At 60.8% G+C, this 25,924-nt stretch overlaps 1 protein-coding gene across 1 annotated transcript in view; it reads left to right on the forward strand.

The window, feature by feature from the left end:
• The window catches only part of OBSCN (obscurin, cytoskeletal calmodulin and titin-interacting RhoGEF), a 178,955-nt gene extending 154,562 nt beyond the window's left edge, over positions 1-24,393 (forward strand). The window contains 26 exon segments of the mRNA XM_017883818.1: positions 7,800-7,979; positions 10,781-10,877; positions 11,232-11,356; positions 11,870-11,982; positions 12,197-12,365; positions 12,588-12,669; positions 12,755-12,955; positions 13,669-13,729; positions 14,124-14,201; positions 14,510-14,682; positions 14,924-14,950; positions 15,620-15,772; positions 15,872-15,917; positions 16,358-16,435; positions 16,701-18,726; positions 19,571-19,651; positions 19,965-20,075; positions 20,229-20,396; positions 21,300-21,422; positions 21,606-21,776; positions 22,394-22,475; positions 22,654-22,893; positions 23,078-23,301; positions 23,500-23,575; positions 23,803-23,952; positions 24,133-24,393. Of these exon segments, the coding sequence (XP_017739307.1) occupies positions 7,800-7,979; positions 10,781-10,877; positions 11,232-11,356; positions 11,870-11,982; positions 12,197-12,365; positions 12,588-12,669; positions 12,755-12,955; positions 13,669-13,729; positions 14,124-14,201; positions 14,510-14,682; positions 14,924-14,950; positions 15,620-15,772; positions 15,872-15,917; positions 16,358-16,435; positions 16,701-18,726; positions 19,571-19,651; positions 19,965-20,075; positions 20,229-20,396; positions 21,300-21,422; positions 21,606-21,776; positions 22,394-22,475; positions 22,654-22,893; positions 23,078-23,301; positions 23,500-23,575; positions 23,803-23,952; positions 24,133-24,310 (5,213 nt within the window). The 3' untranslated portion in view covers positions 24,311-24,393.
• Positions 24,394-25,924: the final 1,531 nt, after the last annotated feature.

Below are 25,924 nucleotides of genomic sequence, written 5' to 3' on the forward strand. Positions count from 1 at the left end.
TTGGCTTTCTCTGAGGTCAGCTTAGTCTAAACACACAGAGCCTTTTGGTTAGATTTCATTCTCTCCTCCCATGGGCACTCCTCTCTCCAGGGGGAGCCTGTGAAATACACACTTACACATATGTATACATGTGCATGCACACACATATGCATGCACATACATCTGTGCACATACACACACTTGCACATGTATGTGCCCAGAAATGCACAGTACGTGTGGCTTGCAAGTGTACATATAGATGCAGGTAGTCCCTGAAATTCATGTGCTTCTCATCTGAGACAGGTGTAAAGCCTTTCTCCACATGGCAGTCTAGCAAAGCAGATGGTGTCCCACCCCTGACCCAGAGCTGTGAGGCCGTGTGCCTCACAGTTAAGTTACTACGTTACTTGACTTTTCTGGGCCTCCTGCTTGTTTTTTTCCCTCAGGGTGCTGGGAAGGGTCACTGAGATGTGAAGGTGCTAGTGGCCTGTGGACTGCCCACTGGCCAGCTGGCTAGGGCTGGGAGAGGGCCATCTTTGTGTCCTGATGATTCTGCCCGGGAGCTGCAGAGGAGGAGTCCTTGAGGTGAACTGGAAGGAGGAACTGCCTGATCCCAGATGCGTCCCACCCCATATCTGGAACCACAGGCCCCATCCTGCTGGCTCTGGGGAGGAAGGCAGCTAGGAAAACCAGGAGAGACCATAGAGTATGTGGACTGAGGATGCTCCTATAGGGAGATTTGGGCTGACGCTCACTCGGAGCTCAGCACCCTGCCCAGGCATCCCCTGGGGCTGTTCTTGGCAGGACTTATGTGGCTTTGTGCCACAAAGCTCAGGTGTGCCACTTTCAGGACTCCAGAGTCCCTCTCTCTTGAGGACTTTTTGTAACAGAGGCCCCAGCTACCTCAGTCTCAGTGTAGCTGCTGGCTCCCTATGCAGCCACAGGCCATGTATTCCCTTCTAGGACTTGGTTTCTGTGTCTGAGAAGTGGGATTGTAGGTCTGACAAATTCACAGGGCTCCCTTGGCACATGGGTTGAAGGAGAAACTGGGATTTCTGTGCTGGGAGCATAGGTAGGGTCTTCATTCTCCTCCCAGACCCTCAAGACCCTGCAAGACCCTCGAGAGGGACAGTGGGTCCTGCCTTCACGAGGGAACACATTGTCCTCAGCCCTCATTCCACAGCCACTCAGGACAGGCATCGTCACCTCCATGTCAGAGACCAGAGAACTGGGGCTCTGAGTAGACAGCCTGCCCAGGGGCAGCTTAGCAGGTGACTATAATGCTGTGCCACTCAGATAGCTCAGCCCCCGGCACTGGCTGGTCTGTAACCCTCGCTATTCCGACTGTTTTCTTTGTAGTCACTGAGCAAGAGACTAAAGTCCCCAAGAAAACCGTCATCATGTAAGTGCAGGCGTGTTCCTAACCTTCCTTCTGACTGCAGTGCCTCCTGCATGCCACTGACCTGCCTGGATCATGCCTGTGTGGCCTAGCTACCTGCTTGCCGCCTGTCTGCTCACATAACATTCACCCTCTGACTGCCAGCACCTTACAGGTACTTGCAGTTACCTTGCATAGGCGCCTTCCCCTGGGGCCTCGATTACCTCCACACTTCACAGCTCTCTCTTCCAGGGCCTCAATACACTCCATGGTCCCACTGTTTCAGCAGAGTAGACTTATTCCACACACTTCACAGTGGTTCATCCAGGGATTCATCAGGTGCTAGGCCTGAGAGCTGCTTTCCTCAGTGGGTGAGAGACAGAATTCTAATCCTCCGCACCCTGGGATTTACAACAGTGTTGTCCAACAGAACTTTCTGTGATGATAGAAATGTTCTATATCGGCTGGGCACAGTGGTGCACGCCTGTAATCCCAGCACTTTAGGAGGCCAAGGTGGGTGGATCACCTGAGGTCAGGAGTTCGAGACCAGCCTGGCCAACATGGTGAAACCCTGTCTCTACTAAAAATACAAAAATTAGCTGTGTGTGGTGGCGGGCCCTTGTAATCCCAGCTACTCGGGAGGCTGAGGCAGGAGAATTGCTTGAACCCGGGAGGCAGAAGTTGCAGTGAGCCAAGATCACGCCACCTCACTCCAGCGTGGGTAATAGAGCAAGCTCTGTCTCGAAAAAAAATAAAAAGAAATGTTCTATATCTCCCCTGTCCACTACAGTAGCCACTAGCTACATGCGTCTTTTGAAGCATCTGGAATGTGTCTAGTGTGATTGAAGGACAAATTTTAAATTTTAATTTTTGTTCATTTGAATTTAATTTACATAGTATACTCATAGTGGACAGCACAGCCTTAGGGCCCTTAGAGGTCCCCTAAGCCTGATTTTCACATTTGGAAGATGGAGAAACTGAAGTTCAGGGAAGAGAGGAGGTTAGCTCCAGGTGGCTAATGATTGGAAGCCAGCGGAGATCCCACTTCCCCAGTGCCACGCCCACCGTCCCTTTCTTCATCCTTCAGTGCCTCAAGGATTTAGCAGAATCACACATGCTGCTGCTGCTGAAGTAACACAAGAGGACCAGAACTGGGTGAACCCATAAATGTAGGGTTGGTTTTGACCTGAATAATCTGAGAGGACTTCCAATAGAAGGTGTGTGCAGGTGGGAGTGATGGAAGAGCTTGCAAAAGCCAGGAGGCAGGAAAAACTGTGGTTTCCTAAGGCCAGATGGCTGAGAAGCTCCAGCATGGGAAAACTCTTAGTTCTCAAGGGGCCTACAACCTCCAAAAGGGGCCTTCAGTTGGCCCTATTATAGGAAAATCCCATTGCCAGACATTTGTTGAGATCCTGGGTTAACCCTTCCTTGGCTTTCTCCCTCCTTCCCTAAAGCAAGTTGCTCCTATGATGCCACCCCACAATAGATGGGACTGCCTGGATGCTCGTGAGCACCCCACTCCTGGAGGTATGCAACGGTGCCAGAGCCTCACATAGATTAGTTCTACATTTTGTCCCTTTGGGAGCACTATTATTATCTACATTTTATGGATAAGAAAATGGAGGAGCAGAGATGGAGCCAGAATGCCCCACTGGTAAAGCTTCAGAGGCGACTCATGCCTAGGGAAGGGAGGACCAGGTGATTTACAAGCATACAAGTCCACTCTGTTCCAGGCTTAGGAAGGTGGGAACCCTCACCATGCAAGAATAATTTACCCACTCAGCTTGAGGAATGGAGGGAGCCAACTGCATAGGCATAGTGCTGAACCCAAGGGTGGACCACACGGGGAGAGGCACCAGGGAGGCAGTAGACCCGAGAAGGAAACAGGGCTTGGAGGCAGACCCCATGTGCTGTGCTTGCAGTATCAGTACAGGATGCCCATGTGTCCTTGGGGTAGCAGTGAGTCCAGCATTTGGGGGGATATTTAGGAGTCCCCATCCCCATCCACCTGTTGGGCTGCACTCAACTTACCACCCTGCATCAGCAGATTGGGCAATGTGAGGTGAGCAGATGGGGCCTGGTCCAGGCTGTCAGCAACAAGCGTACTGCCCTAGAGCCTGGGTGTGAGGCAGGAAAGCAGCCTGTGGGCATGAGTGGGCCACATCTCTGAGCCTCAGCTTCCCCATCAGTTAAGTGGAATACATCACTCCCTCCTTAATAGCTGAGGGCTGGAGGAGGCAAGACCTGTCATTGCTGTGCACCCCAAGGGGTGGTCACACATCTCTGGGCTCATCCCTGGGAGCAACTGCTTCCAGATGGAGCCCTGAATTAGACAAAAGCAAAGCTAAACAAGAGAGAGGCAGTACCTTGGACAAAGAAGACAGCTGGCAGTAGCTCACTTGGTGACAACTTTGTCACCTCATACATGCCACATTCCTTGTCCTGAGCTTGAGGGAAGTGCAGGGCTGAGGGAAAAATGACTAATAGGCAGGGAACTGATATGTGTTGTGTGTTACTCAGCACGTTCTGCTTCCCTTCCTGTTACTCAGTTTGCTCTCAGTGCTCAGCAAGGTCAGGGACACCGGGCACCAGAGGAGGACCTGGGCTGACTGCTGCACTTCTCCCTCTTGGCCCCAGGCAGATTTTGAGCCTCTTTGAGCCTCTCTGTCCCCTATAAAGTGGGATCAGACCCTCTCCCAGGTTACTGCAGAGTCAGACAAGAGAACTTGCAAAGTGCTCCATGCACAGCCACATACAGCCGACCTTGCATTCTGCCTCCATCACTCCACCCCAGTCCCATTTTGGGAGATGGAACCAGGCAGGAGGAAGGGCTTGTCTGATGGCACATGGCTCATCACGGCCAAGCCAAGTCTGGGGGCCAGGTATCCAGCCAGGTTTCTTTCTTGGCCTACCTAAAGCCTTTCAAGGCCTCACACTCTCAGACCCAAAGGCTAGGAGAAAAGGTCTGAGCTCAGCCCCCACCCCGCCCCCGCGGCATGAGCTGTCCAGCGCATCCCTGGCTGAGGATTTTCAGGGTGTGCAGTCCCTGCCCTCTTAGAGTTGGCCACTCACCGTCCCCCATGATACAAAGCACAAAGCCTGCTGGTGGGATGGACCTGGAGGGGAGACTGTCACTGGGGCCACTGCACTCAGGATGTGACCCAGTTTTTGGAGGCACTTGCCTTTGCAGTGCGGCACGGGCCTCCCCACGTACCTCACCTCTTGTTTTCAGATCTGCACACCAGAGACTGAGGTTGGCCACATGGGATCTTGTGCTTTGTTTCTTTGGTTCTATGGCAGGGGGTGGGGGACTCTACAGGTTGGGCTCACATGCATGTGTAAGAGTTCTTTGCGCACTCTCACCGCTCACTTGCTGGTACAATAACCTGAGCTCTTACGCTGCCCTGGTGTAACAGCCCATCTTTTCTCGGGCCCTCTCCTCCTTCCCCCAGAGAAGAGACCATCACCACTGTGGTGAAGAGCCCACATGGCCAACGACGGTCCCCCAGCAAGTCCCCCTCCCGCTCACCTTCCCGCTGCTCTGCCAGCCCGCTGAGTCCGGGCCTACTGGCCCCTGACCTGCTGTACCTGCCAGGGGCTGGCCAGCCCCGCAGGCCTGAGGCAGAGCCAGGCCAGAAACCCGTGGTGCCCACACTGTACGTGACAGAGGCCGAGGCCCACTCTCCAGCTCTGCCCAGACTCTCGGGGTCCCAGCCCAAGTGGGTGGAGGTGGAGGAGACCATTGAAGTCCGGGTGAAGAAGATGGGCCCTCAGGGTGTGTCTCCCACCAGGGAGGTGCCCAGGAGCTCATCAGGGCATCTCTTCACGCTGCCCCGTGCGACCCCCAGAGGGCACCCCAATTCCAACAACTCCAACAACAAACTGCTGGCCCAGGAGGCCTGGGACCAGGGCACAGCCATGGTCAGCGTCAGAGAGCCCTTCGTCTTCGGCATGGATGCCAGAGGCAGTGTGGACTGGGCTGCTTCTGACGTGGGCAGCCTGGAGCTGGAGGAGACCGGCGTCACCCTGGAGGAGGAGTGCACCATGGAGGAGGTGGGAGAGGAAGAGGGGGAAGACGGAGATGCCTTTGTGACGGAGGAGTCCCAGGACACACACAGCCTTGGGGATCGTGACCCCAAGATCCTCACGCACAATGGCCGCGTGCTGACACTGGCTGACCTGGAAGATTACGTGCCTGGGGAAGGGGAGACCTTCCGCTGTGGTGGCCCTGGGCCCAGCGCCCCTGATGACCCTCCCTGCGAGGTCTCGGTGATCCAGAGAGAGATCGGGGAGCCCACGGTGGGGCAGCCTGTGCTGCTCAGTGTGGGGCATGCACTGGGTCCCCGAGGCCCTCTTGGCCTCTTTAGACCTGAGCTCCGTGGGGCATCACCACCAGGACCCCAGCTCCGTAGCCTTGAGGGCACCTCCTTCCTCTTGCGGGAGGCCCCGGCTCGACCTGTGGGCAGTGCTCCCTGGACGCAGTCTTTCTGCACTCGCATCCGGCGTTCTGTGGACAATGGTCAGAGCAGCTTCACCACAGAACTTTCCACCCAGACCGTCAACTTTGGGACAGTGGGGGAGACGGTCACCCTTCACATCTGCCCAGACAAGGATGGGGATGAGGGGGCACAGCCCTGATGCTGCTGCCGTGGTAGCTTGGGGCAGCAGGGAGAGGGGCATGCCCTTGAGGCCTAGGATGCTGCCCAGCCTCAGCAGCAGCCCCTAGGAGCCTCCTGAGGGCCTCCCTGTCACTGGTCCCGGGCCCTTCTTACCTCACTCAACTTCAGCCTGGAGGACTGGGTGGCGCTTGTAACGTCAGAATGACTGGCTCAAAGACCTGAGCTCTGGGCTGTTTCCTCTCAGCCTGGCAGGAGCCTCAGGACTGTGGACGAAGGATATGGCCTTGGGCATTTGTCCTGTTCCACATGGGCCTGGTCCATCCCTCCTGGCCACAGCTGCCAGGCCTGGCATGGCCTTGCCTCTTCTGCAGTCTTGGTGACTGAGACCCTTGGGTGGGTGCTTCCCAGCTCTGCAGGCCCTCCTGGCCTTCTCTGCAGGGTGAACATGGGGTCTGTGTGTGGGCAGCAGCCTGTCTCTCAGCAAGAATAAAGTAGCTTCCTGCACACCTCTCTGACTCTCCTTGCCTCTCCACTGGGCAGCCCTGGGTCCCCTCCACCTGCAGCCCTCAGGGGAGCCCATACCCTCATCTGCCCTTGACTGTGAGGTCCCCTGGCTGGCCACTGCCTGTGGAGTCCTGGCCCACCCTGGGGTCCCTGAGTGGACCTGCGACAGCTGGTTCCCATCATGGAGGGGCCACTCACAGGGGCACACGGCATGGCCAGAATAGCCAATCATGCTCCTTCCTAGCATGCTGGGTACCAGACAGGCCTTCCCCAGCCCTGGGCAGCTGGGACTGTTGTCATGGCAGACGTGGGGATGTGGTGACCCCGTGGGGCTCAGGATCTCAGCATCAGGGATCCTTCATTGTCTCTGGCCAGACGATCCCAGCACCATTAGAGGACAACCCCAAGCCCTCCAGCTCCGAGGCTGGCCCAGGGGTCCTGCTGACTGCATTGGAGTGAGGAAGGTAGAGAGGAGGGTGCCCTGGCAATGTAGAGAGCAGCCCAGGTCTCCTCTCCAGGCTGGCGACTGGGGATGCAGCAAGGGCCCTCAGCAAGGGCTTGAAGACACAAACAAGGCGGGAGGCTTGGGGCAGGTGACCTGCTGGACCCTTGTGCGAGGTGCCTGGCTGATGGCCAGGTGGACAGGGAGGCTGCTGAGGGGGAGCTGCCAGTGGGGACCATGCCCAGCAGGGCTCTAGAGGAGTCTCTTGCAGCCAGCAAAGGGCCAGGTGGGGCAGCCGGGGCTGGGGTTGCAGGCGGAAGGGAGGGCAGATTTGGGTAACAGGTGGAGAGAAAGCCCCTGACAGGCGAGTTCAGGCAGGGGCTGCCCTGGGAGGGAGGGCCCATCCCCAGAGAGGGGTCCACGGTCATGGCCACCTGGACACCCACTGAACCCAAGCTTCCTCTGGTTCTCGCCTTGGCACCAGGCTGTGCCCAGGTTTGAGGAGAGGCCAGCCCTGGTGGGGGGTTGCGATCACTGGCAGAACCAGGGCCTGGGGCGGGTATCCAGGCCCGGCTGCTCCCTAGAAGTGGTGACACTCTCCCGAAGGTTCCCGGGGAGGATGGGCCTGAGCTCGCAGGGAGTCTAGGAGGAAGTGCCTGCCTGCAGCATGGGTCTGTGGTTTTTTTCCTCTCTGTGTCCCAGGCCTCCACCTCCAGGCAGTCTCCTGAGAGGGGAGTGGGTGGGGAGGAGCCCAGTGTTGGACCACCTGGGCAGTCTCTGAGGAGGGGGACGGGGTTCCTGGAGACCCCTCTGGAGGCTGCAGCTATCCCAGACCCCTGGGTCTCACCTGCTCTGCACTCATCTGCCTCTTCTACAGACACCACCCTGGAGCGAGTGGACCAGGAGATCACATCCGTCCTGGAGAGACTGCTGGGCCCCAGGGTGCCAGGCCCCTTCACAGGGGACCTCACTGGCCCCGGCCCCTGCCCCGGGTGGGCACCTGCACTCCAGGAAACCGGCTCCCAACCTCCAGTCACCAGATTTTCGGAGGCACCCGGTGAGGCCCAGACGCATGCTGACAATAAGACCCCCAGGGATTGACCCCAACCTGGCTGTGCAACGTGAAGGGTACCCATCACATGGGCATGAACTGGCTAGGCCCCAGTGACTCCGATTTGGAATCCCAGTGGCTCCATGCACTGGGGGTCCTGGGCCAAGCCTACCTCTTGCTTGGCCTCAGTTTCCCCATCTGAATCTAGGCACAGAATGGGTTCTGGAAGGTTCCTCCTGCTCTGAATCTGTTCCAGGAGCCAGAGGCTTCCCATAGTTAGCCTATGATGGCAAATTCAGGTGCCCTGTGCTCCTCAGTGGACAGGGAGGAGGGGGAGCAGAGGGTGAGAAAGGGGAGGAGGAGACAGGGGAGAAGAGGGAGAGGAGGAAGGGGATGGAGGGGGCAGAAGACAGGAAAGGAGGAGGAGGTGGAGGAGGGAGGGGCAGAAGCAACCAGTACCCAAAACAGACCAGACCAGACTGGCTGCTACAAGAGCCAGCTCTGTGGGTCACTCAAGCCCCTTCCCCCAGGTGTTATGATCACCCAAGCCCCTTCCCCCAGGTGTTGGGGTTCTCCTGTTATGAAGCACTTTAACCGCTTCTTCTTTTTTTGTCATTCGGATGGGGTCTTGCTCTGTCACCTAGGCTGGATTGCAGTGTGCAGGGGTGCGACCACAGCTCACTGCAGCCCCAACCTCCTGGGTTTAAGTGATTCTCTCACCTCAGCCTCCCAAGTAGCTGGGACTACAGGTGCATGCCAGCATGCCCAGCTAATTTTTTTTATTTTGGGGTAGAGATGGGGTCTTGCTGTGTTGCCCAGGCTGCTCTCAAACTCCTGGGTTCAAGCCATTCTCCTGCCTCAGCTTCCCAAAGTGCTGGGATTACGGGTGTGAGCCTGGCTGCCAACATGCCCGAGCCCTGGCCTCACTCCAGCCCGGTCCTCAGGTCCCCGATCAAGGAACTTTTCCTAAAGGGACAGATAGTGCATCTGGGGAAACTGAGGCCTGGGTTGGGGGAATCTCATCCAAGTCCCTGGTGCTCACCGCAGGTAGATGGGGGCCTGGAGTCAGGCGTCCAGAAAGCCATGAGGACAGGGCTGAAGCGAGGCCAGAGCTGGGGCAGGATGGCAGCCGGGCTCCTCCCCTGCCCCGTCCAACGTCCTCTGCATCTTGCTTCTGTGGGCTTCTCGGGTCCATGCCCTTCTCCTTCTCATTTGGCCCAGCCCCAGCCTTGGTTGTCTTCACACAAAAGAACATCACGGCCTTGCATCCTGTGTGCCTACCCACTCTGGTCACCCCACACCATCTTGCAGGGCCTTCCCTGATGCAGCCTCCCTGGCCACCCCTACCTGGTTCCATCACCTTGGAGAAAGGCCATCAGGCTGGAGCCAAACAGGATGAGACCTCCAGGGCTCAGTGCCCTCCCCAAGGACAGCACAGGACAGTCCCCCACCATGGTCTCACGCTTAATCCCCTGAACACATGCTCCAACAGTCCCACAGTCCCTATGCTGCTTCTGTGGCCTCCCGCAGGGCTAGGTGGCATAGGGTTCAGGGCAAGCAAGCCGCCTTCCCCAATGAGATGAGAGGGCCAGCCCCTCAGGTCTGCTTCCCTACAAGAGGCACGCAAGCCCCCAGGCCTTCAGTGAGCGCAGGCTCCTCCCTCTAGCTGCCTGGGCACCCTGGGGCCACCTAGGGCCAAGGGGCGTCTCTCTAGGCCCCAACTTGGTGTACATTTGCTCCGTTTGCCTATCACGGGGCTGGCTGGGCACAAGGCCTGGCCCAGGAGAAGGAGCACGGCATCCCTGTCACCCTGGGAAATGGTCTCTTCTCATTCTTCTGCCTGTCACTCTTCCCCATGCAGTGACCGAAGGCGGGTGTCCGTAAGGGAAGGACAGGCAGAGGCTGGGGCAGGGGTCTGGGAGGACTAGCCCTGGCCCTCACTTGAACTCTGCCTTGTGGGTGGAGTGCACCCTGCCACATCCAATGGGATGTGTGCCAGGGCCACAGTGGTTGAGTAGACAAACCCGCCCCAGGTGCCGCTTGGCCCATCTGGAGCAGATCGTGGGCTCCTTCACGGGCCTGATGCTCATTCACTCTGCCCCGATGCTTCTGCAGAGTGGGCATGGGTTGGCCTGCTCTGGCCATGACCCCACCCGCCCTGCCTGTGGCGGACACCCTTCCCACTTGTCCACCTGCTTGAAGCTCAAGTGTACTCTCACAGCCACCTGCCCTGCCTGCGCTGCCTGTGCCGCCGGCCGGGGCTGTCCCGAGCCCCACTCCTCTACCCAGTCTGCCCTGGGTCTCTCCTGTCCTCCCCCTCACAGCTGGGTGGAGCGGTGTCAAGGGCCCTACCTGTGACCTCTGGGCAGCCCCATGGGGTGATGCCATGGCCCTCTGGATCCTGCCCACCATTGCTTGCATGCTAGGAACTGTTGAATGCTCCTGGCACACACGGTGCTGAGACAGAGCTGCCTGCCCTGTCTGGCTGTCAGGGAGTGTTCTAGAGGGCAGAGGCCACCGCATCCAGTTGTTAGCCTGGCGGGTAGGCAGGGGACCCTCGGGGCTGGTGGCACCAGGTCAGATATGGAGGGTGCTTGGCACCTGGGCTCTGCAGGGTGGCTAACTGCACATGCTTGAGCTGTGGGCTGGGTACTGGGTTTGAGGCCTAGGACCTTGCCAGGATCTCACCCACGGCCCAGGGCCCCAGGAACCCAAAGCTCTGCCTGGGCTTTCCTAGCCTGGGAATGTGGGGACCTGCTGCAGGTACCACCTGGGCTCCATCTCATGAGGCCCTCATCTCCCAGCAGCCGTGCCCCAGAGGGTGCCACAGCCCCTCCTCCACGAAGGCCCAGAGCAGGAGCCGGAGGCCATTGCCAGAGCCCAGGAATGGACTGTGCCCATTCGGTAACCGCCCCAGACTGCTGGGTCCTGCAGTGGGGACCAACCCCCAGGGGACATCTCCGGGCAGGCAGGGTAGGGCACGAGTTACCGCGGTGTCCTCACAGCCCTCCACTCTTTGCCAGCAGCCACCCCAGGCATGGCAGGTCTGGGAGGAGAGGCCACCCTTGGGATGAGAGGTGTTGGGGGGCCCCCTCCACACTAAAGGCTGGGCCCCCGTCTGTACATCTCATCCCAGAGAGGCTTTGCTGCAGCCCCTTCCGAGTGGTGATGAGCAGGGATACCCTATCTCATCGGGAGGCCTGGCTGCTCAGAATGTGTGGGGGCCCGGCAGAGCCTCACCCCACTTCCTAACCCCAGGATGGAGGGTGCAGCCAGGCCTGGGGCAGGCACAGGGGAGCTGCTCTGGGATGTCCACAGCCACGTGGTCACGGAGACCACAGAGAGGACCTACACATACCAGGCCATCCACACACACACCGCAAGTACGGGGTTGGGCCCAGCTGGGTTATAAGTGTGATCCCCATACCCCCTGCCCAGGGCTGGGGGGCATTTGCACATCTGCAGAGGCCACCCAGCCTGTCTCAGCCCTGCCTCAGCCTGGGATGCCCACATTCTACTCACTGTGTCCCCTCAGAGGGGCCAGAACCCTCCACTGGGGAGACGCAAGTGGCAGTGAACTTGGTGTTCATAGGACCTTGTCCCTGAGAACGGCAGCCAAGTTAGTGAGCTCTGCTGGCCCCACCAACTCCTCCTGATCACCTGGCCAGCTGAGGTCAGAGTGGGAGAGGCAGTGGTTCCACTGAAGGAGCACCCCTAACTGTCAGAAGCCTGGGCAGTCAAGATGGGGTGCTGTTGCTTGGGCTGTGGGGGGCGTTCAGTTGCCCACAGTGTATCTCAGGGCCTCAACAACCACCCAGGCATGGTGGGCTGTGGCTGGCACCCAGGGTTGTGTGGCTGGGGAGGTGGTTTCCATGGTTCCCTCCCTGCCCTCCCAGGGCCCCCATCCATGCAGGTAACCATCGAGGATGTGCAGGCACAGACAGGCACAACGGCCCAATTCGAGGCTGTCATTGAGGGCGACCCACAGCCCTCAGTGACCTGGTACAAGGTAGGTGTGCAGGTCCAGGTGGGCGAGATTCAGGGATGGCCCCAGGATCTGGGGGACCCACGGGAGATGGGTGCAGTCCACACTGTGCACTTCCTCCCACATCCCCTCCAGACTGGACACACAGCAGGTGTTGGAAGCACTGCTCAGTGAAGGGTGGGGTGATGGGGTCCCCCAGAGTGGGCTGATGGCAGCCCTGCCGATCCTGTGCCTCCAGGACAGCGTCCAGCTGGTGGACAGCACCCGGCTTAGCCAGCAGCAAGAAGGCACCACATACTCCCTGGTGCTGAGGCATGTGGCCTCGAAGGATGCCGGTGTTTACACCTGCCTGGCCCAAAACGCTGGTGGCCAGGTGCTCTGCAAGGCAGAGCTGTTGGTGCTTGGGGGTGAGTTGGTCGACCCCTCCTGGGCCCAGGCTCTGCAGCTGGGCTGGCCAGGTACAGGTCTTGTCTCCATGGGGCAACCTCTCTTCCCATGGGTGGTCCCTGGGTGGGTGTGGTCCCATAGTCTTGGGTCCAGGAAGCAGCTCCCATTAACACCACAGCACTGGGTTCCGTGGGGATCAGGGTGGTCACCTTTGCCCATACCAGCCGCTTCCTACTCTTTAGAGGACAATGAGCCGGACTCAGAGAAGCAAAGCCACCGGAGGAAGCTGCACTCCTTCTATGAGGTCAAGGAGGAGATTGGAAGGTAGCACCCAGCCCCCTTTCCCCTGGACTGCCAGATGGCTCCTTTCCCCAGGCCACCTGGGCTCCCCTCACTCCCTCTTTCCTAGGGGTGTGTTTGGCTTCGTGAAAAGAGTGCAGCACAAAGGAAACAAGATCTTGTGCGCTGCCAAGTTCATCCCCCTGCGGAGCAGAACTCGGGCCCAGGCATACAGGGAGCGAGACATCCTGGCCACGCTGAGCCACCCACTGGTCACGGGGCTGCTGGACCAGTTTGAGACCCGCAAGACCCTCATCCTCATCCTGGAGCTGTATCCTGCCCTCAGCCCCTGAGAGGGCTTGAGGAGGGGCATGCAGGGCCAGGCCAGGGCTCAGAGGAGCCATGTGCTTGGTGTCCCCTGCCTGGCTGGGTGGTGGCGACAGCCATCCAGCCGGGAATTTGGGTGGGGAGTCTTCTGTTCCACGGGGCAGTGACTGGAGTCCCCAGGGGGTACTGGTGGCTAGCTGGCCCTGATGACCTGATGCCCTCAGCAGGGATGGTGGTGGTCCGCTCCCACTCTGTAGATAGCCTCTTAGAGAGGAAGGAGCTGCTTGGCCTGGCTACTCTGGGGCACACCCTGCCACCCACGTGGCCTTGTCTTGGAGGTCTCATCTGTCCTCCGGTGCTCTTAACAGGGTGTCAGCCGGACACATGCCCCACTGCCCCAAGTTGTTGTCCTCTTTGCAGGGAGAGGGTGCTGGATGGCCTCTGTACAGAGGGGATAGGATGCCCCCTTCCACTGTGCCAGTGCAGTGACTGGCCTCAGTCCCCAGCCTCAGCCTGCAGCCCCTCCCTTTTCAGGGCTGCATGCCATCTGGGGTTCAGAGGGGTCCCCGTTCCACTCTCCTCAACCCTGAGCATCACCCCTGCTGCCCCCAGAGATCAGATGTGCCCATAGTCCTGGCCACCTCATTGTGAGTGTGGGTTTCTGGGGGCAGGCAGGTTTCAGCCTCCCAAGCCTGCTTTTCCTTGATGGGATCCCAGGTGCTCATCCGAGGAGCTGCTGGACCGCCTGTTCAGGAAGGGCGTGGTGACAGAGGCCGAGGTGACTGGGCCGCCGCCTGCCACTGCCCCAGCCATGCACCCTACCCCAGGCCCCTCTCAGACACCAGGTCCCTGCAGATACAGTCCCAGCCACAGCCCTCTCTAGCTCAGGGGCCTCTGGGGCTCCCTAGGGCCTCCAGGGCATGTTGTCCCCTCAGTCAGGCTCTATACGGCCTGCCACTCCGCCTCACCTGACCAGCGCAGCCCGCCCCTCCCCCACTGAGGTTCACAAGTCCATCGTATCCTCCCCACCTTTGAGGGATCTCCTGGCTTAGGGGCACACAGGACCCAGGATGGCTTTGCATATCAGCTGCCGAAGTCAGGAGGAGGCTGGACTTGAAGTGGAGAGGGAGGCTGGGGCTGGGCTCCCACCTGAACAGCAGCCCTTGCTACAGGTCAAGGTCTACATCCAGCAGCTGGTGGAGGGGCTGCACTACCTACACAGCCACGGCATTCTCCACCTGGACATAAAGGTTCGTATGTCCTTATCGCTGCACCCCAGAGCCTGGGACCTGCAGGCCAGTGGGGCAGGCTCACCACTCCCAGCTTCACTGAGAGGGCTTGCTTGCCTCCAGGGATGGGGAGCTCACCACCTCCAGGCAGCCCTTTCGAGTGGGGTGTGGCTCTGGTGGAGCAGAGGCTGTCCCCAAATGGCTGCACCAGGTGCTCCCCACTGTCCCACCCTGCCCCCGGGCTTCTGGGTGTCCTCACCAGGCCCACCAGCCCCAGGAGTCACCCCCTTAGGGCACGGCTCTCACTCACTCCCAACTCTCTCCGACAGCCCTCTAACATCCTGATGGTGCATCCTGCCCGGGAAGACATTAAAATCTGCGACTTCGGCTTTGCCCAGAACATCACCCCAGCAGAGCTGCAGTTCAGCCAGTACGGCTCCCCTGAGTTTGTCTCCCCCGAGATCATCCAGCAGAACCCTGTGAGCGAGGCCTCCGACATCTGGTGAGTCGGTGGCTGGGCCAATGGGTCTGGGTCTGCAGCTTCTCTGGGAAGCCGGTCCCCACAGATGGCTGGGCCCTCTCCTCTGCCCCAGGGAGGCAGCAGGCAGCCTACTGGTCAGCCAAGGGGTCCTCCCTGAACCCGTCTCCTCCTACAGACCTGGGCTCCCCACTTCCGTGTATGCGTGCCTCTTACCTGAGGGCCAGGCCTGGGGCGACGCACAATGTGTGGTTTTGTCTTGCAGGGCCATGGGTGTCATCTCCTACCTCAGGTGAGCAGAGCCCTGCCCCATCAGCTGACTTAAGACCCCTCCCTTGTAGGCCCACCGAGGGCATGTGCACCGCTGGCTGCTCCCCAGATCAGAGACCCGAGACCCAAGGGCCAACTATCTTGGGAACAGGCGGTCAGCCAACCCTGATAAGAGGTTCCTGCCCAGAGGGTCTCACAAACACCCTGTCATCAGAGGGCTGTGCCGGGTCACGAGGCAGCCAAGCCACTGCCCTGGAGAACTGGGGGTTGTCCAGCAGTCACTCATAACAGCCACTGCTGCCCTGAGGATGACGGTGGTATAGATAGCCTGGACCTCCTCAGCAAGTTGATCCTTAATTCCTAATTCAGGCTGATCTTGATGCCTGCCCCAGACTGGATCCCTATTTCAGACTAAGGCTGGTGCCCAGCCAGGCTGACCCTACATCCCTGTCCCAGCCTGAGCCTGTATCCCTATCTCAGACTAAGGCTGGTGCACACCCAAGCTGACCCTATATCCCTTCTGCCCAGATACCCCAGGCTTGGTCTGGGTCCCTGTTCCAAGCTGAGCCTGGATCTCTCTGGGCAAATCAGAGAAACTTGCTGGGATTCTCAGAGCTAGATGGGAGTGGGACTAAGAGCCCATCCGCAGTCAGGGCCTCATCTGAGGGCTGGACCCTCCCTCTGCCTTCAGCCTGACCTGCTCATCCCCATTTGCCGGCGAGAGTGACCGTGCCACCCTCCTGAACATCCTGGAGGGTCGTGTGTCATGGAGCAGCCCCATGGCTGCCCACCTCAGCGAAGACGCCAAAGACTTCATCAAGGCTACGCTGCAGAGAGCCTCTCAGTGAGTGCGCCCCCAGGCTTCTCCTGCCCGGGGCCAGTCAGCCCTGCCCCAGAGGGCAACTGACCACCTGACCCCTCCTGAGCCTACCTCTCCCTGCAGGGCCCGGCCTAGTGCAGCCCAGTGCCTCTCCCACCCCTGGTTCCTGGTGAGTATCGGGGTCAGCCCCACACTATGCAGGCGGAGCCTGAGGCCAACAGGGGCAGGGCCTCTGGGCAACAGGGCGTGTGAGCACAGAACTGTGGCTGTGGCCCGGACTCTGCCCAGCCCAGAGGACGTTTGTCCCTGTACATTAGTGAGAGGGCTGTGGGAACCTCAAGCTGGAACCACGTTTCAGTGCCCCAGCCCCCAACCCCCAGCAGGAGGCAGGGAGAACTGCGAGGAGCTCAGGGACAGGGGGTCGCTGTCACCTCTGACCTCTGGTCTTTGCCGTCTGCCCCACCTGGACATCTTGGGTGAGGGCTGTGGTGTCCTGGACCCAGGGGATCCCAGGACTGGGGCTGCCCAGCAGGGCTTCCATCATGGGAGGGGCCCCTATCAGGGTACCATGGTCTCCCTGCCATGTGGCTGCCCACCTCGGTCTCCCAGAAATCCATGCCTGCGGAGGAGGCCCACTTCATCAACACCAAGCAGCTCAAGTTCCTCCTGGCCCGAAGTCGCTGGCAGGTGAGCCATGACCATCTGAGTAGGGACCAGTGAAGGGGAAACTGAGGCCCCACAGGGCCAGCTGCACACCTAGGAGTGCAGGGAAGTGGGGCTGGGCTCCTTTGAGCATGCTGAAAGGAGATGGGAATCATCTGCTGGGCACAGTGGGGATGGGTGCACAGAGTCCCATGGTGCAGGAGGGCGGAATGACTGTGCCCTGGGGGCAGAGGACCCCAGAGTTCCTGGGTCTCCCCACCTGATGCCTGCTGCCCCCATGCGGTTCCAGCGTTCCCTGATGAGCTACAAGTCCATCCTGGTGATGCGCTCCATCCCTGAGCTGCTGCGGGGCCCTCCTGACAGCCCCTCCCTCGGTGTGGCCCGGCACCTCTGCAGGGACACTGGTGGCTCCTCCAGTTCCTCCTCCTCCTCTGACAATGAGCTCGCCCCATTCGCCCGGGCTAAGTCACTGCCACCCTCCCCGGTTACACACTCGCCACTGCTGCACCCCCGGGGCTTCCTGCGGCCCTCGGCCAGCCTGCCTGAGGAGGCCGAGGCCACTGTGCCCTCCGCCGAGGCCTCAGCTCTGCCTGCATCTCCTGAGGGTGCTGGGCCACCAGCTGCCCAGGGCTGTGTACCCCGGCACAGCGTCATCCACAGCCTGTTCTACCAGCAGGCGGGTGAGAGCCCTGAGCATGGGGCCCTGGCCCCGGGGAGCAGGCGGCACCTGGCCCGGCGGCGGCACCTGCTGAAGGGCGGGTACATTGCGGGGGCGCTGCCTGGCCTGCGCGAGCCACTGATGGAGCACTGCATGCTGGAGGAGGAAGCTGCCAGGGAGGCGCAGGCCACCCTCCTGACCAAAGCCCCCTCCTTTGAGACTGCCCTCCGGCTGCCTGCGTCTGGCACCCACTTGGCCCCTGGCCACAGCCGCTCCCTGGACACGGAACATGACCCTCCGAGCACCCCACGCCGCTCCCCAGAGGCCTGCTGTGAGGCACAGCGACTGCCTTCAGCCCCCTCTGGGGGAGCCCCTGTGAGGGACATGGGGCACCCTCAGGGCTACAAGCAACCTCCATCCACTGGTGGCCACCCAGGCACTGCTCAGCCAGAGAGTCCATCCCTGGACCACCCTTGGGGGCAGCCAGCCCCTTTCTGTCATGCCAAGCAGGGTTCTGCCCCCCAGGAGGGCTGCAGCCCCCACTCAGCAGTTGCCCCATGCCCTCCTGGCTCCTTCCCTCTAGGATCTTGCAAAGAGACCCCCTTAGTACCCTCAAGCCCCTTCTTGGGACAGCCCCAGGTACCCCCTGCCCCTGCCAAAGCAAGCCCCCCACTAGACTCTAAGATGGGGCCTGGAGACATCTCTCTTCCTGGGAGGCCAAAACCTGGCCCCTGCAGTTCCCCAGGGTCAGCCTCCCAGGCGAGCTCTTCCCAAGTGAGCTCCCTCAGGGTGGGCTCCTCCCGGGTGGGCACAGAGCCTAGCCCCTCCCTCGATGCTGAGGGCTGGTCCCAGGAGGCTGAGGATCTGTCTGACTCCACACCCACCCTGCAGCGGCCTCAGGAACAGGTGACCACGCGGAAGTTCTCCCTGGGATGTCGCGGGGGCTACGCAGGTGTGGCTGGCTATGGCGCCTTTGCCTTTGGTGGAGATGCGGGGGGCATGCTGGGGCAGGGACCCATGTGGTCCAGGATAGCCTGGGCTGTGTCCCAGTCCTCAGAGGAGCAGGAGGAGGCCAGGGCTGAGAGCCCACTGCCTCAGATCAGTGCAAGGCCTGTGCCTGAGGTCAGCAGAGCTCCCTCTAGGAGCTCTCCAGAGCCCACCCCATGGGAGGACGTTGGGCAGGTCTCCCTGGTGCAGATCCAGGACCTGTTAGGTGATGCAGAGGCGGCTGACACAATATCCCTGGACATTTCCGAGGTGGACCCCGCCTACCTCAACCTCTCGGACCTGTACGACATCAAGTACCTCCCATTCGAGTTTATGATCTTCAGGAAAGTCCCCAAGCCCACTCAGCCAGAGCCACCCTCCCCCATGGCTGAGGAGGAGCTGGCCGAGTTCCCGGGACCCATGAGGCCCTGGCAAGGTGAAATGGGCCCCCACGCAGGCCTGGAGATCACAGAGGAGCCAGAGGACGTGGATGCGCTGCTGGCGGAGGCTGCAGTGGGCAGGAAGTGCAAGTGGTCCTCACCGTCACGCAGCCTCTTCCACTTCCCTGGGAGGTACCTGCCACTGGATGAGCCTGCGGAGCGGGGGCTGCGTGACAGAGTGAAGGCCTCCATGGAGCACATCTCCCGGATCCTGAAGGGCAGGCCGGAAGGTGAACCCCCACCCCACCCTAGGCATCCTGCACGTCCAGGGGCCCCCATTCTGTACCTGGGGTTACTGCACTCCAGGTGATGGCAGGAGGCCCCCGGGGCACCCCCGCCGGTGTCCAGGTGCTGCCCACACCTCCTGTCCCTGCCTCAGGTCTCTGAATCTTGGGGTCACCTCTCCAGCCCTGACAACCCTCCCCACGGGGCAGCTGAGACCCAGCCCTGGGACCTAACATAGCTGAGGAGGCCTGGGGAGGCTGTAGGTGGTATGCCCCTGGGGAAAGCATTTGAAGGGGCCAGAGTCTTCCTCAACCAGAATCCTTCCTGACCCCAGAGTCCTCCCGACCGGCCCCAGACCCTCCCTGACCCCAGACACCCCAACGCTGTACTCTTCCAACCCCAGATCCTGCCTGACTGCAGACCGTCCTAACCCCAGATCCTCCTGAGTCCTCCTTGACCCCATAGTCCTCTCTGATCCCAGACCCTACCTTACCCCAGACTCTCCCCAACTCCATACCCTACCTGACCCCAGACTCTCCTGACCTCAGGCCCTCCCTGACCCCAAAACCCTTCCCAACCCCAAAACCCTTCACAGCCCCATAGTTCTCCCCAACCACATAGTCCTCCCTGGTCCTGGACCCTCCTGACCCTGTGCCTAGAGGTGGGGAGGGTGCCTGATATTCGTGTTTCCTCTGTGGCCTGGAAGTCTGGGGAGTGGGCAGCGGGCCAGCTGACCCCAGTTGCTTCCTGTCCCAGCTGCTCCGGGTCCTTGCAGCCAGAGGCAGCTGGTGCTACCCAGAGGGGCCAGGCCTCCTACCATGACCTTCATCGGCCCCCTTCCTCCTGCAGGTCTGGAGAAGGAGGGGCCCCCCAGGAAGGAGCCAGGCCTTGCTTCCTTCCGGCCGTCAGGTCTGAAGAGCTGGGACCGAGGTGAGCAGGCCCAACACAGAGACCGGGCCCCATTGCCTCTCAGGGTCCCACCAGCATGGCCAGACTGGTGGGGAGCAGGCTTTCACTCACAGGGGTGCGGGAACCGATGAGGGGTCCTGGTGGGTGTGGTGAGCTGAGCAGTCTTGGAGGACTTCCTGGAGGAGGAGGTGGTGGTGCAGATGGGCCAGTCTGGGGAGTGGGGAGTCAGGGGTGGTGGGGCAGGGCTCCTCCTGGTGTCCCCACTGCAGGGTCCAGGCCATGCTCTGGGGCCTGGAGGTCACCCCTGAAGGCTGATCTCATCCTCCCTCCTCAGCGCCAACATTCCTAAGGGAGCTATCAGATGAGACTGTGGTCCTGGGCCAGTCAGTGACACTGGCCTGCCAGGTGTCGGCCCAGCCAGCTGCCCAGGCCACCTGGAGCAAAGGTAAGAAGCTGTTCCAGGGGCTGGGGGCTGGTGAAATCGGGTGAGTGGCCATCGCCAGCCCCACAGGATGCCTCGCTGTCAGGAGGGAAACTGAGGCCCAGGGAGAGGTGTGAGGCCTGGCTGTGGCATGAGGCTTGCTCTGTACTTTTGCAGATGGAGCCCCCCTGGAGAGCAGCAGCCGTGTCCTCATCTCCACTACCCTCAAGAACTTCCAGCTTCTGACCATCCTGGTGGTGGCAGCTGAGGACCTGGGTGTGTACACCTGCAGCGCGAGCAATGCGCTGGGGACAGCGACCACCACGGGTGTCCTCCGGAAGGCAGGTGCGTGGGCCACACTGGGGGTCCCTCCAGGCCAGGGAGGCTGGGCCAGGGCTGCTGGGAAGCTTCATCCTCCATGGAATGCTTCCGGGCCCGTGCATTGGCCGCTGAGGCGGCCGCTCCCCGACACTGAGCAGCCCACATCCCTATGGGGCCAGGCACCGCACATGGCCAGGGCTGTAGGAGGCCAAGGTCAACAGAGTTCTGACCACATGGGCTGCCCTGGGCTGGCGGGAGGTCCTGAGCTGGTTCCAGCAGAAGGAACCAGCCTTGGGAAGGACGGCCGGATGCAGTTGCTGACGTTACAGGGCTCGGAAGGAAGCCTGTTCATCCACGCTCCCTGCTAGGGAGAAAGCCCATCCCATTGGCCACTTGCTAGGAGAACTGAGTTTCTTGGGCACATGACCCATCGCATCATCTTCCCACGTTCCTTCCATGCCCATCCCTCCAGCCCATGCAGAGTGGGCTGCTTCCGGTTCCATATCTCAATCAAAGTTGAGTTCCAAGCACAACTAAGTTACAGGCCTAGCTCTGGGACCCCTGGCCCAATGACCAGAGTGGGCCAGCCTGCCTGAACCTGTGTAGGGCAACCCAGTGAAGCCCGGCAGCCCCACCAGGGCCCCTCTGACCAGAGCCTGGGCCCCTGCACAGGGTTCTGGTCACACCGCGGTGAATGGGCCAGCCCAGGAGCGGGTTCTGGCAGGGCAGACACCTCCCCAGCCCCTCGCCAGGAGAGGCCCCTCCTACCATTCCTCACTGTGATTGGACCCTGAATGAACAGGACCAGGGAAGGTGGGCTCCAGAGCCCTGGTAGCTGCCAGGGTGAGGCAGGGACCAGCCAGATATTGCCCTCTGGCGGCTGGGTGCCCACCCTGGAGTCACTGACCATTGGGCAGTGCCTTGCAGAGCGCCCCTCATCCTCGCCATGCCCGGATATTGGGGAGGTGTACGCGGATGGGGTGCTGCTGGTCTGGAAGCCCGTGGAATCCTACGGCCCTGTGACCTACATTGTGCAGTGCAGCCTAGAAGGTATGAGGTGGCCCCTGCGCCCAAGGCTCCGGCCACCCTTCATGGGGGCCATGTCGAGGGGCCCTTGGGGAAGTGCCTGGCCTGCTCTGTGCCCATGGCTGGCCTCAGGGAAGGGTTTCTCCACCCCCACTGATGTGGTGTGCGGAGGCCTCAGTGGCCCCTCACGTGCTCCTATGTGGCCAGGCGGCAGTTGGACCACACTGGCCTCCGACATCTTTGACTGCTGCTACCTGACCAGCAAGCTCTCCCGGGGCAGGACCTACACCTTCCGCACGGCATGTGTCAGCAAGGCAGGAATGGGCCCCTACAGCAGCCCCTCGGAGCAAGTCCTCCTGGGAGGGCCCAGCCACCTGGGTGAGCCACACCACACTCAGGGCTTGGAGGGTGGGAACAGCAGCTAGAAGACCCGGATTATGCTCCCTCCTGTGCAGGGTCTCCATAGCTGTCCACTTCCTTCTGGGGAGAGAGCTGCTCCTGGGCTTGGCATTCGAGGCCTACACACTTTAGGGGCTACCTCACTCCCAAGCCCCCCCCTTCACTCACCTACACTTCCATACACTTGTTGGCGAGCCCACAAGTCCATTCTGCTTCATGCTGAATGTTGGTAGTGAGTGTTGGTAGTGAGTGTTGGTAGTGGCTGCCCCTTGCTGCCTCTAGCTTTGGTGGAGGAATGCTGGGGTTGATTAGTAATGTCTGTCCTGGGATCAAGACAGGCAGAGAGGGCATGATTGCTATGGGTGGTCCATTCTCAAATGCCCCTGCAGCCCTCATACACACCCTCACTCAGGTTGGCTCTCACTGTTTGTTGTACCCCCTCCCTATAACCTGAGGAACAAAAGGTGGGAGTATGTAGGAGCTCAAAGCCCCAGTTGTCAGGGTACCTGGGAAAGGGTGATGGGAGAGGTGGGGAGAGCTGGGGCTGTGGGGACGCCCTCTTCACCCCATCTTATGGCCTGCCCCTCCTCCCACAGCCTCTGAGGAGGAGAGCCAGGGGCGGCCAGCCCAACCCCTGACCAGCACAAAGACCTTCGCATTCCAGACACAGATCCGGAGGTGCAGGGGCCTCGGGGGCTGTAGGCGGGTGGGGCCAGGGCCTGGACCCCCCGCTTGCTGGCCACCCATGCCCCCATACCCACCTTCTCGCTAAGCTGGGCTCCTGCTGTTCTGAGTTTTGGGAATCGGGGAATGGGAGGGGATCACCCACCAGCCCGACCGCTGTCCCCTTGAGCAGGGGCCGCTTCAGTGTGGTGCGGCAGTGCTGGGAGAAGGCCAGCAGGCGGGCGCTGGCGGCCAAGATCATCCCCTACCGCCCCAAGGACAAGATGGCAGTGCTGCGTGAATACGAGGCCCTCAAGGGCCTGCGCCACCCGCACCTGGCCCAGTTGCATGCAGCCTACCTCAGCCCCCGGCACCTGGTGCTCATCTTGGAGCTGTGCTCTGGGCCCGAGCTGCTCCCCTGCCTGGCTGAGAGGTGAAGGTGGCCTGGGGTGGCATGGTTGAGCTGATGTACTGATGGACACAGGCCTCTGGGGTGGGGCTGGAGAACCAGGCCCCTCTGCACAGCCAGTGCCCCTTCCAGTCCACGGGGAGTGTCTCAGCCCTGGCCCCGGTGGCCCCCACCCTGGAGCCTGGGCTGAGCAGCTTCTGTCCCCCAGGGCCTCCTACTCAGAATCGGAGGTGAAGGACTACCTGTGGCAGATGCTGAGCGCCACCCAGTACCTGCACGCCCAGCACATCCTGCACCTGGACCTGAGGTCTGAGAACATGATCATCACGGAATACAACCTGCTCAAGGTCGTGGACCTGGGCAATGCACAGAGCCTCAGCCAGGAGAAGGTGCTGCCCTCAGAGAAGTTCAAGGACTACCTAGAGACCATGGGTACGTGTGTGGACAGTTGGGGGAACTCACCTGGGGTGGGGAGCAGGGGGCAGGAAGAAGCCCCCTCTCCTCCAGTGCTGTCCCCTCTCCCAGCTCCACTGCCACCCACTCAGCCGCACACCTGGCCCACACACCTGTGCCTCCACCTGTCCCACCTGTGCCCCTCCACCTGAGCCCAACCACATGTGCCCCTCCCAGCTCCAGAGCTCCTGGAGGGCCAGGGGGCTCTTCCGCAGACAGACATCTGGGCCATCGGTGTGACAGCCTTCATCATGTGAGTCCTCCAGCCTGTCTGGGGGTTACTAGGTGGGCGGGGTAGTCTCCTCCCTCCACCCGAGGGTGCCCTCACGGCCCCTGCACCCCCGTCCACCCGAGGGTGACCTCACGGCCCCTGCACCGGCCACCCGTGGGTGACCTCCGTGCTCCTGCATCCCCTCCCTCTCCGCCCTGGTCTACCCGAGGAGGGTGACCTCAGGGCCCGTGCACCTGCCACCTGTGCAGGCTGAGCGCCGAGTACCCGGTGAGCAGCGAGGGTGCACGCGACCTGCAGAGAGGACTGCGCAAGGGGCTGGTCCGGCTGAGCCGCTGCTACGCGGGGCTGTCCGGGGGCGCCGTGGCTTTCCTGCGCAGCACTCTGTGCGCCCAGCCCTGGTAAGGCGCGCCCCTCTCCTCCTTCTTCTCCCCTCCCCCTCCTCCTTCCGTCCCGCCCCGCCCCGCTACTCCCTTTCCCCTCCGTCCTCTCCCCTCCCCCTGTCCCTCTCCCCTTTTCTACTCCCCTTCCCCACACCCCTCCAGCCGCTGGGCCACGCGCTGAGCGTTTGTCGGTCCCAGGGGCCGGCCCTGCGCGTCCAGCTGCCTGCAGTGCCCGTGGCTGACAGAGGAGGGCCCGGCGTGTTCGCGGCCCGCGCCCGTGACCTTCCCTACCGCGCGACTGCGCGTCTTCGTGCGCGATCGCCAGAAGAGACGGGCGCTGCTGTACAAGAGGCACAACCTGGCCCAGGTGCGCTGAGGGTCGCTCTGGGCCGCACCTCTCGGTCTCCCCGCTAGGGCTCGCTGCAGACGCGCCAATAAAAACGCACAACCGGGCGAGAAGTCTTCCGTCTCTTTGCATTATTTTCTTTTGGGAAGGGGAGGGAGTGAGGGCTCTGTCCCCGCCTTTCTGGCTGGGACGCTGATCAGGCTGCCCCGCTGTGTCTGGGCCTGCGAGCCCCTTAGAAGGCGTCCTTAGGGGTCGCTCCCTCACTCCCATGCTCCGCGCATTCAGCCCCGCGGGGCGTCTCCATCCTCACACCCGTGCGCGTTTATTCCACCCGCCGTGCGCCTTCCTCTCTTCCATCACGCTGACCTCCAGCCCCGCAGCCCGCTTTCTTCGCCGTCGGGCCAGCCGCTTGTTTCCAGAACTTCTCTGCCCCAGGAAAAGTTCTTGGGCAAAGCGTGCAAGCGAGGGCGGGGAGCCGCAGGCCACGATCCACTGGCGGAGAGGAGGCTTCAGAGTCGCTGGCGCGTGGCCTCGGTGAAAAGCAACCCAGTGTTTGAGATTCCAGGGGCAATGACTGCGCTGGCCGAGCCCCGCCCTGCCCCTTGCCAGGAGTGCAGGAAGCCAGGGCCATGGGGTGTGCGCATTGTCGTTCAAACGCTCCTGAACGTCCTTTCTCCTATTCTTCTTTGACGTGGGAAAGGGAACTTGAGATAGGTGCAGCCCAGGAGACCTGGGAGCTGGCAGGGAGGGCCTTCTCCTCTTGCACATAAAACCTTTTGCAGAGGTCCCTCAGACACAAGGCCAGGCCGCTCATACCTATGTCTGAGCACAGGTGGAGAGAAGGCTAACCGACCACTCTTGGCTAAAATGAGTCATGGTGATTCCTGGCCAGCTTAGATTTATGGAGACATCCAGTGATAGAGTTGTCCTGGCTCTCTCTGACAGCATGCAACCCAGAATGAGGCCCCGTTGTTTTATACTCCTTTTAATCACCAAAACATTCAGCTCTTCATAGCATCCTCTTCTAGAGCAGCCCCAGGGTTCCCGGGGTGGGGATATGTTCTCCACTGTCCCCAGCAATAAGGCCAACTTGTTGGACAACAGCTTCGTTTCTGGGGGGCTGGGGCTGCAGGGTGTAGACCGCAGTCTCTACCCTCCTGATTCTCAGCTCATCTCAGGGGCCCAATGCTGATGGGTTCATTCTGCAGTGTCCAAATGCTGAACACCTCCCCTGAAATCTTACTAAGCCCAGGACACTTTGAATTAAAATCCAAGCATCAGCCAGGCAAGCCTGGGATTACAGGCTTACACCTATAATCCCAGCACTTTGGGAGGCTGAGGTAGGAGGATCACTGGAGTCCAGGAGTTCAAGACCAGCCTGGGCAACGACCCTTGTCTCTACAAAAAATAAAAAATTAGCTTGGCGTGGTGGTGCATGCCTGTGGTACCAGCTACTCGGGAGGTGAGCCCAGAGGTCAAGGCTGCAGTGAGCTGTGATTGTGCCTGTGCACTCCAGCCTGGACCACAGAGCAAGACCCTGTCTCTAAAAAGAAAACAAATCCAAACATCTTCTAACTTGAACTGACTGCCCTCACTCCCTCTGCTCCCACACTGCCTCTGACTTTACCTTCCTCCTCCTTTACG

Source organism: Rhinopithecus bieti, unplaced genomic scaffold (assembly GCF_001698545.2).
Source record: "Rhinopithecus bieti isolate Rb0 unplaced genomic scaffold, ASM169854v2 scaffold_14404, whole genome shotgun sequence".
NCBI lineage: Eukaryota > Metazoa > Chordata > Mammalia > Primates > Cercopithecidae > Rhinopithecus > Rhinopithecus bieti.